At 47.3% G+C, this 17,438-nt stretch overlaps 1 protein-coding gene across 3 annotated transcripts in view; it reads right to left on the reverse strand.

The window, feature by feature from the left end:
- Positions 1-2,683: 2,683 nt before the first annotated feature.
- The window catches only part of BICD1 (BICD cargo adaptor 1), a 162,023-nt gene continuing 147,268 nt past the window's right edge, over positions 2,684-17,438 (reverse strand). For 2 of the 3 annotated variants that reach the window (XM_058655877.1, XM_058655879.1), the window contains 2 exons: positions 9,916-9,991; positions 2,684-3,502 (listed from right to left, as the gene is read on the reverse strand). In XM_058655877.1, the coding sequence (XP_058511860.1) occupies positions 9,944-9,991 (48 nt within the window). In that variant the 3' untranslated portion in view covers positions 2,684-3,502; positions 9,916-9,943. The remainder of the gene's footprint in view (positions 3,503-9,915; positions 9,992-17,438) is intronic. The other variant, XM_058655878.1, reaches the window with a different exon arrangement.

Raw genomic sequence — 17,438 nt, forward strand, 5'->3', positions numbered from 1 at the left:
TTTTTAAAGCAAGCATCTTGGAAGAATTGAGATGGCTATCCTATTGCCAAGGGATGTAATCTTTTCTGACTAGCCAGTAAAACTGCAATGTATGTTAAACTTTAAAACTGAAGGATGATAGATTGCGGATTCTCAAAATGATCACGCGACAGAATTGTACATATCGTAATGCTTACTAAATAACAAATATTCAGTTTAAGAAATGCCCTTATGATTACAAACGTCAATGATTAATCTTCCATGGTTAAATATCCTTTTCCTAGAATTAATGTCAATCCCACATGAAGCCTTAGTGATGATACCCACAGCTCCTTTTTTGAATATCACTATTGCACCTTTTCTTCCTTAAGCTAATTCAAGTATAACTTCTAAACAAGCCCTTTCCAGATGGTTCAATCACATTGTTTTCCCAGGGTACTCCAAACTCTTTTGATTGGAGTCCGGAAGCAGATTACTGAAGGATCTAACGAGTGGGAAGCTGAATAAAATGATGAATCCAAGGTCCAATACACTCTCAAGCGTAAGGCAATTTATTGCTTCTTTCAGCATAAGTTCTTCAGAAAAAAAAAAAATCCTGCCTTCTTAGGAAGGCGTTTCTGCACATGAACTATTCTTTTCCAGCACTAGAATTGTGCTTACTTAAAAAATAAAACTAGCCCTCTCCTTAGCTATGCATTGGTTACCTGGAATCTTCTGTGCCCGCTGGGTTTGCCAGCATTTCAGCCTCATTTCTGTGGTCTGTTTTCTTCCGCATGTACGCCTGCAGTTACTTCGAGGTTCATGCTGCTTCTCACCAACGCTTGAATCTTTCACTGTCCTTGTGACTCCTGGCGTTCTCTTTGCAGGGACTGATTGTTGTCACCACTGCATGCGTTTGTTCACTTTAAATGTTGATACACAAACACAGCTATGACCCAGCTTCCGCTGCTAGCTGAAGCCTTAGTCGAAGAGGTATGGGACTTTCTCTTCTTGCCCATTTGGTGCTTAAAATGGGAAATACACTGCTACGTTTCTCGATCCCCTAGGTAAAGGTTTGTGACACCTCATATTTCCATAGAACTAATACTGAAAAAATAAGCATTTCCCACTCTACAGAGATTTGGAATAAAATGAGACCCTAACAGAGTTCATGATATAAGCTTTGTCACTGGAAGAAATAAGTGTTCTGGAACTCACCAGCTTTAGGAAGGGAGTGGGAGGCAATGTCCAGCTGTGAGGGCAAACCACCCTGGAGTGACAGACAATTCTGACCACCAAGCTCCTCACCAGACAAAACGGAGAGGCAACAGAAAAGATGTTCTGAGGTACCAAAAAAACAAAAACCATGTTTTCCCTCAGGCACCAAGAGTTTTGAATAAAGTCAACCTAGCAGCTAAATCATTTCTCGAGTCAAAAAGGGGAAAAAGAACCGAAGCAGAGACAGGAGCAAGCTTTCTTCAGCTGAACTCAACCCAAGCCCCATGGTGTCATTGATGGCAGTGGACGGGGACAAAATAGCACCACAAGGCAGGGGACAGGAGCAGCAGGAAAGGACAGGGAGGAAAGACCAGGCAGCCAGGCTCCTGTGAGCGGGCCTCGATTCATTCCTGCTTTTGCACTAGAATCCCAAAACCTCAAGCTGCATGATAAATGGCTCCTGGGAAACAGCACTCCTACCAGAACTGCAAAACCCCTCGGCTGCTTTAGTATCAGCCACCACTTCTTAGCGGGTCTGTGCCTGATCAAAGCTCCCTGTTATGGGCTTGCTAATTCAGCTCTGCTTCCCCCGGCCACTCCACTAAGGTGTGATCTACCTCAGCAAGACAAATGATCTACTGTTGGGTCTATACTGCTAATTCCCTACTGTCGGGTCTACACTGCTACCTCTCCTATGTTAACAGGGAAGATGGTTTTACGTTTCCAAGAGAAGTTACGGATGCCGCTGCATGAAAATGTCAAACCTTCGTGGTTTTCAGTGCATTAAGACTACCTGACAAAGACAAGGACTAGGGCGAGGAGCCATGCTGGGCTCCCCTCATGGAGCAGGAGCCCGAGACTGTCCAACCTTCCAGCTAATGCGCTGTCCTTGTTTGTCATTTCATGCGCAAAATAAACTCCACCAGGAAAATCCACGATCCAGAATCAAGTCACAAGCACCCACCAGCAGAATGGGTAAGTGAATCAAAAACATGTCTTAGTTCAAGAATAACAGAAGCACTGTAGGTACCTGAGTGTTTGTCAAAAGGAGACAGTGAGCTAAGGTTTCTCGTCTATTCCTTTTGTCAAGAAGAGTCACTATGGGGAAAAAAGGGACCTTACCAACAAAACACATTGTCTTGATCAAGATCTGACCACTTTCTGGGTGAACTAATCAGCCAAAGCCTACCTCACATCTACCCCACATGCGTTTTTGCCTCTGTACTTGAGGATGTTTAGCAAGAAAGACGCGTGGTCAGGATCCTGCATTTGGGAGTACGATAGGAGTAAAAAATATATGGTCATTAACTATACCATTTTTCCCTTCGAGTTCTTTAACCTTCTTTGAGGTTATCACTGTACGCGCGCACACACACACATACACACACACACACTCTCTCTCTCTCTCTCTCACTCACACACACACAGCAGCACCAGTACAGCTAGCTATAAACCGCATTTTCAAAAAAAACCAAAGAGGTCATGAAAACTCAAATGAGTCAATAAATCATAACTCAGCCTCTTTCTTAGTTTACTTAGTAATGTCCAATGAAGAACTCTAGTTTAAAAACAACAGCAGTTAATGAGCTACTGATTAGAAAATAAGAACACAGACAACATCAGCATAGCAGCAAAATACAGGTCTCGTTAACATTCGGATGGACCTCATTTAACATTTTGTGCAAGAAGAATGATCCCCCAGCTAGCCAATTCCAGGTTCAAATTAAATTAAAACTCATACATAATCGAGCCAATCAGGCTTTCTGAAAAGAAATGAGTTAAATTTATCTCTTGCAGAAATTTTTTATAGACATAAAACATACAGCTGAGAGAGTACAAGAACTAGTGGAATCAACTTCTAAAGGCGAATGTGGAGTGTGAGGAAAGACGACATGACAGCACACGTGTGACACGGTCTTGGTTCTCTCTGATGCTATGGAGGTAAAGTCAGCGATCTGACATACAAGCTTCCTGTTAATTTTGTATTTTTTTGTAATTTATCTGATCTGGATTCATTTGCAGAAGTATATGTGTGACGAAGAAAAGCCATGAAATGTCTTGTCACTCCAGGGTCTGTGCTTCATCCTGATCTTCTCTCGTCTTCCAGGATACCGACGATGGGCAAGAATCCAACCGCACATCCATTGCGGGAGAAGCAGGTGCCAGCTGCACGGTGGATGGTGTCGGAGCATGGTCACCAGGCTTCCACCCCAGGCGCTCATCCGAGGGAGGTGAAGACTAGGGGTAAGGAGGTTTGGAGAGACATTGGAGAGGGGCACACTGTGAGCTGCATTGGGGCTGCTCCTCGGAGAGGGCTATGTCAGGACTGGAAACAAGAAACAAGCCATCAGCAAGAGACAGGTGGCCACGCGTGCTCGCAACGTTTAGACAGGGACCTTCCCGTAGAGTTTAACTCAATCAGAAAGTCTGCACAGAATGAGGTTCCAACATAAAGCATGCTAAGATACCCGCAGCACCATAAAACTAGGCATTGACAAGAAAAAAGGGGAGGAGGGGTGGACACACTTGTGCATAGGTGGACATGCATTCCATATTTGAGTTGCCCTCAGAGCCAGGATGCCAGTTTCCTGCTAAATGCAGACACCACGAGGCAGTGGTGATGACCTGCCAATCAAGTGAGAGACCACGACTGAGCTCCCAGCTCCAAACCTCAGCCTGGCCCAACCCCGGGTCTTGCAGGCATTTGCGAGAGGAAACTGGCAGATGGGGGAGCACTCATTGCCCACCAAATAAGTGAATAAAATGTAAAAACAAACCCTAACGGGGAAAAAGCAAACAAAGGTGAGAAACATTAGGGAAGTGCTCCACGAATGCACAGTCCCAAGTGGCCCATTCTAGTCTGTGTGTTTCCTGGGTTTCAGAGTTCACAGTGACATGTCAGTCAACAGAGCCTTGGCCATCTCACGGTGCAGCAAATCCCCTGAAGGTCCCGACAAAGCCAGATGCTGATGCAACAGGTGTAAGGGCCTGAGACACTAGATTCCTCACAGGCTCCTGGAGCTGCGGACAGTGCTGGCATAGGGACCACAGCCTTGGAGGCAGAAAGACTCTGCTGTCCCCTTCTGGGTCCAGATCCCACAGGGTTCTTCGCCCCCTGTGGAAGGCAGGTGTCCTTTGCTTATTTTCACTTGGTGGCTTACAAGTGACTCCAGTTTTATCCCTCCTATTTTCACACTTGTCATTTACTAATTCTATAAGGTGCTCTCCCAAAAGACCGCCTCTGAGAGTCTCCAGTGTATTTTGTTTTTAAAGATTATTTATTTGTTTGAAAAGGAGAGTTACAAATACAGAAGGAAAGACAGAGAGAGGGAGTTCTTTCCTTCGCTGGCTCACTCCTCAAATGGGCACAACAGCCAGGGATGAGCCAGGCTGAAGCCAGAACTAGGAGGTTCATTTGAGTTGTCTACTTGTATACAGGGGCTCAAGCACTTGGGCCATCTTCCACTGCTTTCCCAGGCCCATTAGCAAGAAGCTGGATCAGAGATGGAGCAACTGGGACACAAACTGGAGCCTACATGGGATGCTAGAAGGCAGCTTAACTTGCTATGACCCAACAGTGGCACAGAGGCTCCAAGGTACATTTGATTTATCTCAGAGGCAGAGGGCTATAGAAGGGAACAGACAGGCAGATAAAGGGAGAGAGATGCCACCTGGTGATTTACTTCTCAACTGCCCACAACGACCAGTGTGAGGCCAGTCTGAAGTGGGATGCCAGGAGCTCTATCCAGGACAAACATGCAAGTGGCATGAGTGATGGCTGCCTCCCAAGGGTACATTAGCAGGATGCCGGAGCCCAGAGCCAGAGTAAGGAACTGAATGTAGCCACTGCACACAGGAGGTAGCTGCCTTAACCACTAGGCCTCCAGCTTAAATGAGTCACATGCAGGCTCATGAGGGTCTGGAATAATGAATAACAAAGTAAAATTATAGACTTTTTTCCTAGGGCAAAGCTAAACTCCAGATTCTTTTTAAAAAATGTAATGAGCAGTGGGGAAAAAACTGTACCATGGGGAACATTTTTTAAGTTGAAGAACATCAGGGTTTTTAAAAGACTTGGTTGAAAGAGAGAGAGACAGACATATTCCATCTGCTGGTTCACTCCTCAAATGGCCACAAGGCAGCAGGGTTGAGCTAGGCTGAAGCCTGGAACTCCATCTAGTCTCCTGTGTGGGTACAAAGGCCCAAGTACTTGGGCCATCTTCAGATGACTTCCCAGGCACAGAAGCAGGGAGCTGCATCAGAAGCAGTGCAGCAAAGACTTGAACTGATGCCTGTTGTGGGATGCTGACATCGTAGTCAATGGTTTAACCTGCAGTGCAACAATGCCGGCCCTAAGATCAGTACTTTTTTGTTACTTTTAACATATTGGTTACTCATTACTATGTCAATTAATTCCATAATGATGTAAATTTTTGCTGATGCTATGTTGGAGCTTTCAATTGACTGGGATGATACTCTGCTGGCTCTGTCTTCAGACCAGAGAGGGTATACCTAAGAAGCCATTGAACCTGACTGGACAATAAGATGCTGGACTCTATGTTTGGTATACGCTTGCAATGGGGGAATCTCAACTGAACTTGAGCTGTGGTTATGCAACAAGGTGGAGGAATCCACCATGGTGGGAGGGTTTGGGGAGGGGTGGGGAGAACCCAAGTATCTATGTAACTGTGTCACATAATACAATGTAATTAATGAAGTTAAATAATAAATAATTATAAAAAAAAGATTGATTTATTTTTATTGGAAAGGCAGATAAAGAGAGAAAAGGAGAGAGAGAGACAGAGAGGAAGATCTTCTGTCCGATGGTTCACTCCCCAAGCAGTGGCAAAGGCCGGAGCTGAGACAATCTGAAGCCAGGAGCCAGGAGCTTTTTTGTGGGTCTCCCACATGGGTGCAAGACCCCAAGGTTTTGGGCCATCCTCGACTGCTTTCCCAGGCCACAGGCAGGGAGCTGGATGGGAAGCCAAGCCGCTGGGATTAGACCTGGCACCCATATGGGATCCCAGCATGTTCAAGGCGAGAACTTTAGCCTCTACACTATTGCGCCGGGGCCCCAAGATCGGTATTTTAAAAGCTGTGCTGGTTCCCTTTGATTTGTGAAATTCAGTACCATATAACCCGTTTCTACCAGGAAGCAATGTTTGAAGGAACTATTCGAGGTCTATTATTTTCACTTTAAATAATCAGGCTGAAGTCATTAAAATCAGTATGAAATAGCATTTTTAAAGTTCTCCAACTTTTATCTGTTAATTTGGAAGTCAGAATGATATATATCAACTTAGAGACAGAGACACAAGAGAGAGGTCTTCTATTTGCTGGCTCACTCCGCATTTGCCCACAACAGCCAGCTCTGGGCCAGGCCAAAGCCAGGGCCCCCAACTCCATTCTAGGCTCCACATGGGCAGCCTGGGAGTAAGACCATGACCTGCTACATCCGGGGTGTGCATGAGCAGGCACTCGAGTGGAGGCGCGACTCTGAAGGCAGAGCAGCCCAAAGTGGCAGGTCAGCACTGACCACTGTTCTTACCTCTCCTGGATCTGAATGGAAATCGTAACTGTGTAAAACACTGCGTGTGCTTGGGGTTATGCTCATTGCCTGACCATTTGGAACTGCTATGTGTTCAGCCCAAGAGCAGACTTGGTGTTCTGTGCTGGTGAGCAAAACCAGGCTCAAGAATTATTTTTTCAGGCTTCTTTTTAAAGGTGGGAGGGTTAGAGTGTCAGCAAAAGAATGAAAATGGTGCAAGGTTTTGTTGGTTATTTATGTATCTCTATATAGGCTGGTCCTGCAGTACAGCAGTGAGTAAAGCCACCTCCTGTGATGATGGCATCCCATATGGGCACAGGTTCTAGTTCTGGTTGCTCCACTTTTGATCCAGCTCTCTGCTAATGGCCTGGGAAAGTAGCAGAGGATGGTCAAAGTCCTTGTGCCCTCGAACACAGGTGGCAGACCTGGAAGAAGCTCCTGGCTCATGGCTTCTGATTAGCTCAGCTATACTATTATGGATATTCAGGGAACAAACCAATGGATGGAAGATTCCTCTCTGTGTCTCTCCCCCTCTCGCTGTAACTTTTTCAAATAAAATAAATATTTCCCTAAGAAGTAAATAAGTCAATAATATTTAAAAACAGAAAAAAAAAAAAAAAAGGAAAGGAATCATGGCAAGCAGCAGCTCTGGCCTCCTACAGCTGGGGTGCCTGGGGACACAGTTCCGGCCAGTGGAGTGGTCGCTTCACCCTAGGTGAGTGCACTTTGCAGACTGTATGGTTCAATACTCACATTCTTCCCCACAGCACACCCTCATAGGGGATGAGGCATAATTGTTGTTTTTTTAAGTTTACTAATTTGGAAGGCAGAAAGACAGAGAAGGATGGCAGCTTAACTTGCTGCATCATAACACCTGCCCCGCGGTGATCTTGGTAAAGGAGGACAAAGGTCCCAGCTTGACCAGTGGGCGTACTCCAGCTTAGTTCAGATACAGCTGCACCTAGCCGGATCTGACCCTTCGGCTTTATGTCCCTCATGATGGCTCAAATTTGGTTTCACTGTTCAAGATTTCTCAGAATCACATTTTACAGCATAGTATTACTGCTTTAATTTGCATAAAGGGCAATCATAGTGTGCATACCATGTCTACACAACCTGCAAGAACACACTATTATGGGTTAAGAAGTTGTTTCTTGGGTTGGGCCTGAGGCTCAGCACGCTAGGCCACACCTTGGGGTGCTGACATCTCATACTGGAATGCCTCGAGGGGAGTCCTGGCTCTTTTTCTGCCATTCCAGCTCTCTGCTAAAGCATCCTGGGAAGCAGCAGAGAGCGGCTCAGCTGCCTGGGCTGCTGCCACTCACATGGGACATCCAGATGCAGTTTCCAGCTCCTGCTTTGGCCGGGCACAGCCTCAGCTATTACGGGCTATGTGGGGAGTGAACCAGGAAGAGGGAGAATTCTCTTTCTCTGCCTCTCTCTTTGTAAATCTACCTTACAAAAAAAAAAAAATTCTACTTTTTTTTTTTTTAAGATCTCCCCCCTGTGTACTCCACGCTGGTAGAGATCAGGTTTTCTGCCAGGCAGGATCAAGAAGGGAAGGGAAGCGTTGGCTGAGTCCCTCAGGGCAGAGGGGGTGGGGTAAGGATGCCAGCCTTTCCCAGGAGCTCAGACAGGGACCCTCTTCCACCTGTGCCCATCTCCCCACTGCTGTGCATGCCCCGGGAAGGAACAGCAGTGCCCACTCTGGGCCACACCGCATGTGGGTGGGCACCAGGCGTAGTCACCATCAATTCACTTGCTTTTCCTTCTTAAAATTTTATTTATTTATCATCACTTTATCTGCGAAGGAGGAAAAGCAAGAGAGAGATACAAAGATCTTCCAATTTGTGGTTTACTTGCCAAGTGCCCATAATAACTAGGATTGTATCAGGCCCAAACCAGGTGGCCAGAATTCCATCCGGGTCTCCCGCATGCTGGCAGACACCTGTCGCCTCCCATGGTGCATGCCAATGGGAAGCCAGAATCAGCAATTCTGGGACTCAAATCCAGATGTCCCACTGTGGGGAGGACCCTCCCAGCAGCATCCTAACTAACCACTGCGTCAAATGCATATCCTACCATCTGCTTTTCTTTAAGTGACATCACCCCTGTGGAGGTCGCAAGGAAGTTGAACTGTACAATTTCAAAAGGATGGAAGTGCGCACGCAACTCTTTAGTCAAACTGATTCTCAAAAAAAAAAAAAAAAAAAAATCAAAGAAATAAGACTCAACTTATTAAAGTTTCCTCCCAGTCTTCCCATTCACTGCCTTCTACCAGACCAACAGTGATGGCCTTATACACTCTGCCCAGCAAATCAGAGCTCAGGGAAGACACTGCTCTGCTGTGAGGGTCCATCAGGTGCTGCGTAACGGTCAGGACTGGTGACAGACACATGGTAGACCCCGTGGGCCAGGCCTGTGCCTCATCGAACCTGCCCAGTGACAGGTCCCCTCCCTCCCTTTCAGAGCAAAAAAATGGACGCAAAGCCTATATACCCAGCAGGTGCCACAAGTAGGGCTCACAGCCGAGCCACCTGTCCCCTCAGCTGCTTCCTGCCATTGGTTTCCACCCATCACGGGTCGCCTGCCCAGGACACCATCCCTGGCCCCCAGCGAGGCTGCAGGGGCTTTGTGGAGAACGGGCTCTGGACTGAGGGTGGGTGCTCTCCCTGGCTACTTGTGCGCACTTCGTGGGGTGTGGGTAAACAGCAAGAGTCACAGTCAGCTCCCTGCACTGTGGAAAGGCCAGAGTAGAGCCAGTGGCTAGCAGAGGACACTGTTAGTGGGTTAGCAAAGAACGTTCCTGACACAAAAGCGCTGCTGCTTGAAGTGGGGAAGGGGGAGCAAAGAAACACTCCTAGGGAGCCCTTCCTGGCTGCCTTGCTGCTAGTTAGCCAGAGAAACACACTGGAAGGACAAAATACGACCGTCAGATACACATCCTAACACTACCAGCTTCTGTATTTGGGAAGGATAGAAAGCTCTGGACTGAGCCAAGTTACACACCCACACACTCTAGCTCCCATCTGCCCACGGGGAACACCTGTCCCCAGGGGCCCCAAGGGTGTGTGGGCAGCCTTGGTCAGGACCCAAACACTGGACAGTCTGACTCTGGGTGAGCAGTGGTGGTGTTGGGGGTTCCTGGGGGCAGCATGCAGGCGGGTGGGAGAGAAAGGAGGCGTGTTTACCTGACCGTCGGGCAGTCTGTCCTCCCAGCTACTTGTGAGCACTGTGGCGGTACGGAGGGAGCAGGCTGCTGACAATCTACAAGAAACTGATAAATTAGGCATGGATACAGAGAGACGGCACAGCGAGGTGTTAGTAACAGAACTAGAGAAGCTGCTGTGAGATTTAGTGAGGAATGTGTCACACAGAAAGAACTTGCTGAGGTCTCCCCACCTCCCCTCCCCCAATAAAAAGAGGCCTTCTTTTTTGTAATTAAAAGCAGTATTAAACAATTAGTGACAAAAATTAGAAGCAAGATTTCTCAAGTACATTTGGACAGATAGGGCCGTTCCTATCTGGTGTTCTGATAACATCTACAAAGAAAGGGTCTGTTCAAATAAAGGAAGACCTTCAGGTTCTGAAGTTGACCACGCTGGGAGCTCTGGGCTCAGCACTCAGACCTGCTGTTCCTAAAAGGAATATGTTCTGATGCCTGCCTTTACTGCCAATCCCATCACGACACAAAAGAGCATCTTTTCTGTGATGAATAACAGGTTACTGGACAGGGAAGTCATCTTTGTAATTTCTTGAAAACTGCTTTCATAGGTTGGAAGAAATAACGGTTTAATTGATATTATTTAGCATGCTTCTTGTGTTGTAAATTGTTAGCAACTTGACTGATGGAGAAGGCTAGCCTGGGTGAACAGGGACTCCAGCTGGCTTTGTTTTGGCCATTTGTGAGTCACATCATGTTGAACTCACAGCAGGTCACCCACGGTCAGCTAGCGAAAGTGCATGGTTCAGCTGACCGAGCTGTTACTGCCTTTGAGAGAGGCTGTGCGCTTGCCTGCTGTTCTACTGACATCAGCTGACGGTACTGACAGTATCTGAAAAGCTGGGGAGAAGTTCCTACATCCTATTTCTGCAGAAAGATTTTTGCAAATGGGTTACAACTAGAGTTAGAAGTAGCCTTCAGAGAAGTATTTCCTGATGCTCACTGTGTGGACCATGCACCGGCTAAGAAAACTTCTCTCCCTATAGTTTTGTGGCTGCAATTTCAGTGCAATGATCACAAACTGGGTTTACAGCCTTGGGTCCATGAGGTTCCTCTAGAACCTAGAGTTGAAATGTGAGTTCTCAGTACCAGTTCTTTAAACCCAGTCCAATCTCTTGTAACAAAACCTGCCAATCTCACTCTAGAATACCAAAATTCACAAAAGTGGTTGATGCTTTTAAGAGGTTGTAGAAACACTGAAGCTATAAACTAGAATTCGGCATAAGGCAGCCTCCACGTGAGGTTATTCGTGACAACGCCGTGACAGAAGAGACCCCGATGACTGCTGAGTAACAAGAGGAGACAGGATTCGCGTGGAGTGTAATGTTCAGGTTATCTTTCTCAGAACTATTTCGACAGTAACAAAGGTTTCATTTCCTCAGATTTGGGGAATTCACTTCCCTCCCATTAACTCTGTTCCCATTTTCTAGCTGTTGGAGAGACTCCTGGTCTTTGGGGGAGGCATTCCATTGCCCTTCCTAATCTTTACTGCTTTTATCTTTTCCAACACCTTTCCTCTCTGAATGGTCATTTAGGCACGTGTGGACTAATGCACATAACCATTTAGACAAAGTCTTGATCTGGCAGGTGTGTGCTGCCCTCCGGTGGTAGACTAGGGTAAATGCGGTGGATGTACTAGAGCACCTAGAGTCAGAGAGATGTCTCCTGAGAGAAGGTTGGCCTCTGTGGAATGCTGACAGTTAGAAATCAAGGCTAAAGATGGCTTAAGTCTTTTCTGTTCAGCTCACTTATCCTAGAAATGCTTTGCTTTACAGGGAGGAACTGTGATTCACTCGAAACCCACTGAGGAGCTCTGGATGCTGCGGATCCCAGTGTGTCTTCCCACATCTTTCCATCTTCAGCATTGATGCCTTTCGACTCGCTTAGCACTTTTGCCTGTATAATTTCTAAGCGCTTAGTCAAGTATGTCAGCCTTAAGGAATATAAAGCCAAATCCACAGGCAAGACAGGGATAGCTGGAAACACTGAACCTCACTCTGACCTGGTTGTCTTCTGACACCACAGCCCTCCAGGCCTGTTCTCTTCCACCCCACCTTGTGGCAGATGCCTGCACCTGCACCTGAGCATGCAGGGGCTGGATGGCTCTCCGAGATGCTCCTGATGTGCCCTGCTCAGTCTGGAAGCTCCTGTGCTGCACACCCGGCTGCGCGACACCTGTGGGAGAGGGGGAGCACCCAGTGCAGATCCCTCACAGCCACAGCTGCTGTCGAGCCGGCAGGGCTCGTCTCTGTCACTCAACAGTCAAGTCAGGACACTCCCCCTGGGAGTCAAAAACTGTTAAGACACAAAAGGAAAGCAGAGAAAAGACAGGCCCTGCTTGGCTGAGACGGACAGACACCCGATGCCAAACTCAAGGAGGCACGATGATGCTAGTGCTGGCTGACGGGGAGGATGGCAATGACATGGCATTGATGGGACGGGAGGTGACAACTATGAGAGCATCCAGCGCCTATGTATGTGTGCCAAGTGTCAGACTCTGTGCAGGCACTGAACAGGCCGGCCCTCCTCTGACTCTTTCTTTACAGAGGGAGGAAGAGGGGGATTCAGGGAAGGAACTTGACAAAGTCCACCACGAGGCGGAGGTGGCAGTGGAATGCAGGGTCTGATGGCTGCTGTGACAGGGGACATGCAGGGATGAACTGAGCCAAACCCAGCTCGGCTAAGTTTGGATGTTTGGGGAATGCTTCCTGCACCCTGTGCCACTGAAGCCGGCACCAAACAAAGCCCAACTGCATGTTGGCAGCCACACAGCTGCTGGTGTCAACTAACTGTAATGAGACACTTTCTCATTACATACAGGGTTTACTTGAAGTGTCCAGGATTCGCTGAAGGCTGCAGGGAAAGGCCTGAAGAGTATTACAGCACCTCAAGAGACTGTCAGTGACCCAGCAGCAGGCTCAGGGAGGTCAGAGCTCCAAGCATGCCTAGGTCTGTCCGGTCTGCAAGGGAAGAGCATCCCATTGAGACAGGAAGGTGTAGAGCCAGCAGGAGACAGCAGAGCCCAGAAGTCACTGATCCAGCAGGAAGCCATCTTCCCAACACATTAGGTATCTGGTCCAGGTCTTGGCAGTACTGTGCAGTTCTTATTTCCACTGTTCCCGTATTGAGGATATTCGTGCATTGGCATCTGAGACTGTGTCAAAATCTCACACGTTTTAAGTTAACTCCCTCTAACTTCACTCATGGTCTCTCTCACCAGTAACACAGAGCCTGGCACCCCAGGATATGCTCCTCAAAATTCTACCTCTATATACCTGGACTGGCCCAGGTCACATGGCAAGGAAGGAGCAAAACCAAGGTACAGGTGTAGACATTTCAGATGCAAAGCCCTATTTTCTACTCTTTCTCTTGTCTTCTTTCAGAGTGATGAGGGTTAGGAACCAGGAAGAGAGAAGCTGTCAGCATTCAAGACAAGTGGTCCAGGAATGAGCTCCTATCCAGCTTTTAAAAAGAGGAGGCCAAGGGGCATGCGTCTGCCTGGCAGGGAGACGGAGCTCACCAAGTGGCCTTCTCTGAGACCTCTGCCATTTTGAAACCACTCCATGCTAAAATCCAACATCTGCAGAGTTCCAGGAGCCTCCATGTGGCTGTTCTGGAAAGAAGGCAGAGACCAGGGTAGGAGACAAGAGCCCAGGTGGGCTTGGGCCCACGTGGCAGCAGTGGGTGTTGATGAAGCTGCAATGCAGAACCATACCCAGCCACACTGAGCAGCGGGGCTGAGGCTGGCATGGGGCCCAGACGCAGCAGCAGAGCAGGCCTTCACTGTGGCCAGTGTCACCTGCTGCATGGCTCGCAGCCCACCCTTTGGTCTTCCCTCACCTAACAGCTATGCATCCCTACCTCTTCCTGAGACCCTACCATCTGTAGCATCTCGCCCCCTCTGGGACCATAGAGTGCTGGGTGCTGCTGCACATACACTCCAGAAAACATCCTCGTGTCCCCCCCGAGACCAAATAATCCACGTTCTGCCTCTGCAGGCATGATGTCAGCTTCTCACCCACCCTAAGTGTGGATCCTTGCAGACAGCAAGTGTGTGTATATGGAGGGGTGTGGCATGCGGACAGGGTGCGGCTGGTGGACAACAGAATGGCCCAGTCTGGTCTGCCCTCGTACATCCCAATTCTATGGATGCTGCAGAAATTAGCATGGCATTGGCAGCAGTGACATCACACTGCTGTCTCAGGTTGAGTGGGCTTGAGTCACAGCCCCACCATCCTGTACTGTAGACTTCAGAATCCCAGTTACCCGGGGGATCCCTTCATCTTTGTGCTAACCCATAATGCCTTCTGCCTTTCCCTACCCACTGCCACCACTGAATCCCACTCTGCCATCTAGCATCCGCCTTCCTCTTCCATTTCTCCTAAGAAATGGCAAGGCAATCATCAGGACTGTGATATATGACTTACTAAGTGAGAAGAGCCCACACTGTGTAACTCTCCATCAATGAATCTGGACCCACTGCCATGTGTCATCTACTACATTTGAATCCAAACAAGTGCATTATTATGGAGAACTGATTTCTCCAGTTATCTCCAGAGCATTAACATGGGCCTGTTAGCTGTTACGCAAAGGTCGGGTATGCGGTATTACTGCTCTCGCTGATTGTAGAAGGCAGAGAACTAGGGCTGTCCAGCTAGCCTGCATTGTTCTGGATGAGCTCATGCTGCTTTTCACAGCCGGCTTTCTGCTCAGCAGAATGTATGCCGGAGGGAGGGGATGGTGACCAAATCCATGGTGTTGGGGGAAACTAAACTGATGGAAGACAGTGAAATTTAAGTACTTATGAAAGCAGACAACTTTCTGCACAATGCATCTGGGCAGAGATAGAAAAACTGCGTTGCTACAAAGGCTCCCCAAACACAGGCACCCTGCACATCCACAGACATGTCCTCTGGGAAAGGGTTTCTGCAAAGCCTCATGGGAATGGGGGAAGGAAAACTATCCGGCGGCAGGCTCCTGTGGTGCCTAGCCCTCCTCTTCCTTTTCTCTCTCCCCACTCCCAGTAGGCACATTAGGGTGCATTAGGGACACGCCTCTATTCAGGCCCCAGCTCAACCAACCAGTAACCAAGGAACACTAAAGAAGTAACTTCATTCTTCTGAGCCTCAGTTCTAGCCTCTGGATTAGAACAGTACATCTCTATCTTGCATGGTTTGTGATTGTATCAAGTGAGGGTACATGAGGGCACATATCCTAGGGTCTACCTACTGGATGAGGAAAGGAGGAAGTCATGGGGGACCTTCAAGAACACCGTGAATGCTGCTGGCAATGAGAAAACAGAAAGATAGGACTGTGTGCTGGATTCATTTTGGCAATATGGTTCCCCGACAGCTGTACTCATCTGAAATGTTGTCCCCTCTGAATGCAAGCAGCTCCTATTCGGCATTTCTTGCACAGCCCTGGGCCCTGTGCTCCTATACCGTGTCTGCTCTCCCAGCCTGCCCACGCAACTGAGGCAGGATCCTGCCTGGTAATTCTTGGCATCCTTATAGCAGTTTGCCCTGGCCCTACTGGTTTTCTAACGCCGTGTTGACTCCATCTTCCTGAGAGGATCCTGGGCTGCAGGTCTGCCCTAACACCTCATTAAGGCCAGGGCTGGATGGATCCAGTGAAGAAGCAGGGGCTGACAACTGAGGCACACCTGTTGCCATAACAACACCCTTCTAACAAATGGAATCAGAAGGAGAAAGTACTACAGCTTGATATAGATTTTAAAATTAATTTAGACATATTAGAGCATCAACTGTTCTTCTTGGGGTGTTGTGAGATTCTAATGCACAAATCTTGAAAATAATTTTAATAGCCATTACTTAAGACATTGAAAAGCATGAGTACTAAATTATTCCTCACTAAATCTACGAAACGATGGTGTGTTAGTGAAATAACACAAAAGTTAATGGAAAGAAGCATTAAAACACATTCTCCTTGTAATAACCATTTGAATGTTTAAGTTGTCCTATGGACTTCTTAACACATAAACTGAAAACACAGTCATATAGAGAAGAGAATTTAGCAAAAACAAAAATCTGAGATAGCAATACTATGTAAATAAATATGACCACGTGAGACAGAAACATTTACATTCGTATTAACAGCATTTAGAGAAAGATGTTTTAAAATTTAACCAACTCAAGAGTACATTGACATTAGTGAAATGGCAGCTGTGAACAATGTTTAGCATTTTATAATCAAACACACAGACCCTCATCCCTGAGGGTCAGGCACGTGTCTGCCCTGAGAGATCCCAGCAAAAGGTCAACTGAGTCATTTTCAACTTTGCAGGGTTGCTAATCTCTAATCCACCACACAGCTGAGACTTAGCTACATCAGTGTTTAACACAGCCAACTGCATAACAGATTTATTCCTTTGTTAGAAACAATCACTGTTTATTAAACATTCCTGAGAATAATACACGGCATGGTGGAAACATCAGAAAGCGTTCATCTGCCAAGGTAAAACCTGGGACAATCTTTGTGGGCATCTGACTTTGCCTTCAGCCTGGGGTCAAGAGCAGAAGTGCCGGCCCCACCGAGTTCAGCATTAACCCATCTTGCACAGCATAGAGTCCCGGCAGCACCTGCCAGGACGCAGCAAAGGGGCACTGTCTGGCCTTGTAGCAGCCCTCATCGACAGCCAACTGGTCCCTGCTTCATAGTTGCACAATAGTCGCAGAAACTTCTCTTTTCTTTCAAAGGTCACAAAAAAGAAATACGAAAATGCCCATTTGTACACTTGATTTTTCTGCTTCTCAACAATTTACAGTTCACCCATAACCATGTGTGTTTTCGACAGCTTGAGTGGGAAGAAAAGAGATTTATAAGGAGGAGGGATCCACAAGGAGGCAGGAAGAGGCAAAAGGCTACTTGCTACCAGATCCTTTGACCAACGCAACAGTTCTTGGGCCAGGACCATTTGGTCAGAAAGGGCCCTTTCCAGAACAACACTGGCTGGCCAGAAGGGAACATGAGCTGATAGGGTGATCTGCTCTTGTTGAGTTATCCACTTATCCACAGTGCAAATCAAAGCAAGCCTGGCCACCCTTTGCGGCATCAAAATTAATTCATCATCAAAAAGGAACAAAAGAGAAATACGTTAAACAAACTACATTCAGCAGCCACTAAAAGGATCAAATACAATGACAGATCAGAAACAAGGAATAATGAGACACAACTCGCTGCGATGTGCTTGATCGTCTCATTTTCTATTTTGTTCATTTCCACATGACAGTGTATTCTGAGGGGTTCAGAGGAGCCTCTGTAAACTGATGGGTCAGACAATTACAGGCTTTCACCAAGGTCAGTGGTTTCTTAGTGTGTTTGCTCTGAGGAGAAATCATGATGACTTGTAATGTACATTTCTAGGGGAAACAAGTCACAAGTGCCAAGCTCGCCAGAGCAAGCACCCTAGCTGTGCGCACAGGTGGGCAAAGGAAAGGCAGCCAGTGTAAACACTGGATGGTTCTTAGATCC

The sequence above is a fragment of the Ochotona princeps genome, chromosome 27 (genome assembly GCF_030435755.1).
Source record: "Ochotona princeps isolate mOchPri1 chromosome 27, mOchPri1.hap1, whole genome shotgun sequence".
NCBI lineage: Eukaryota > Metazoa > Chordata > Mammalia > Lagomorpha > Ochotonidae > Ochotona > Ochotona princeps.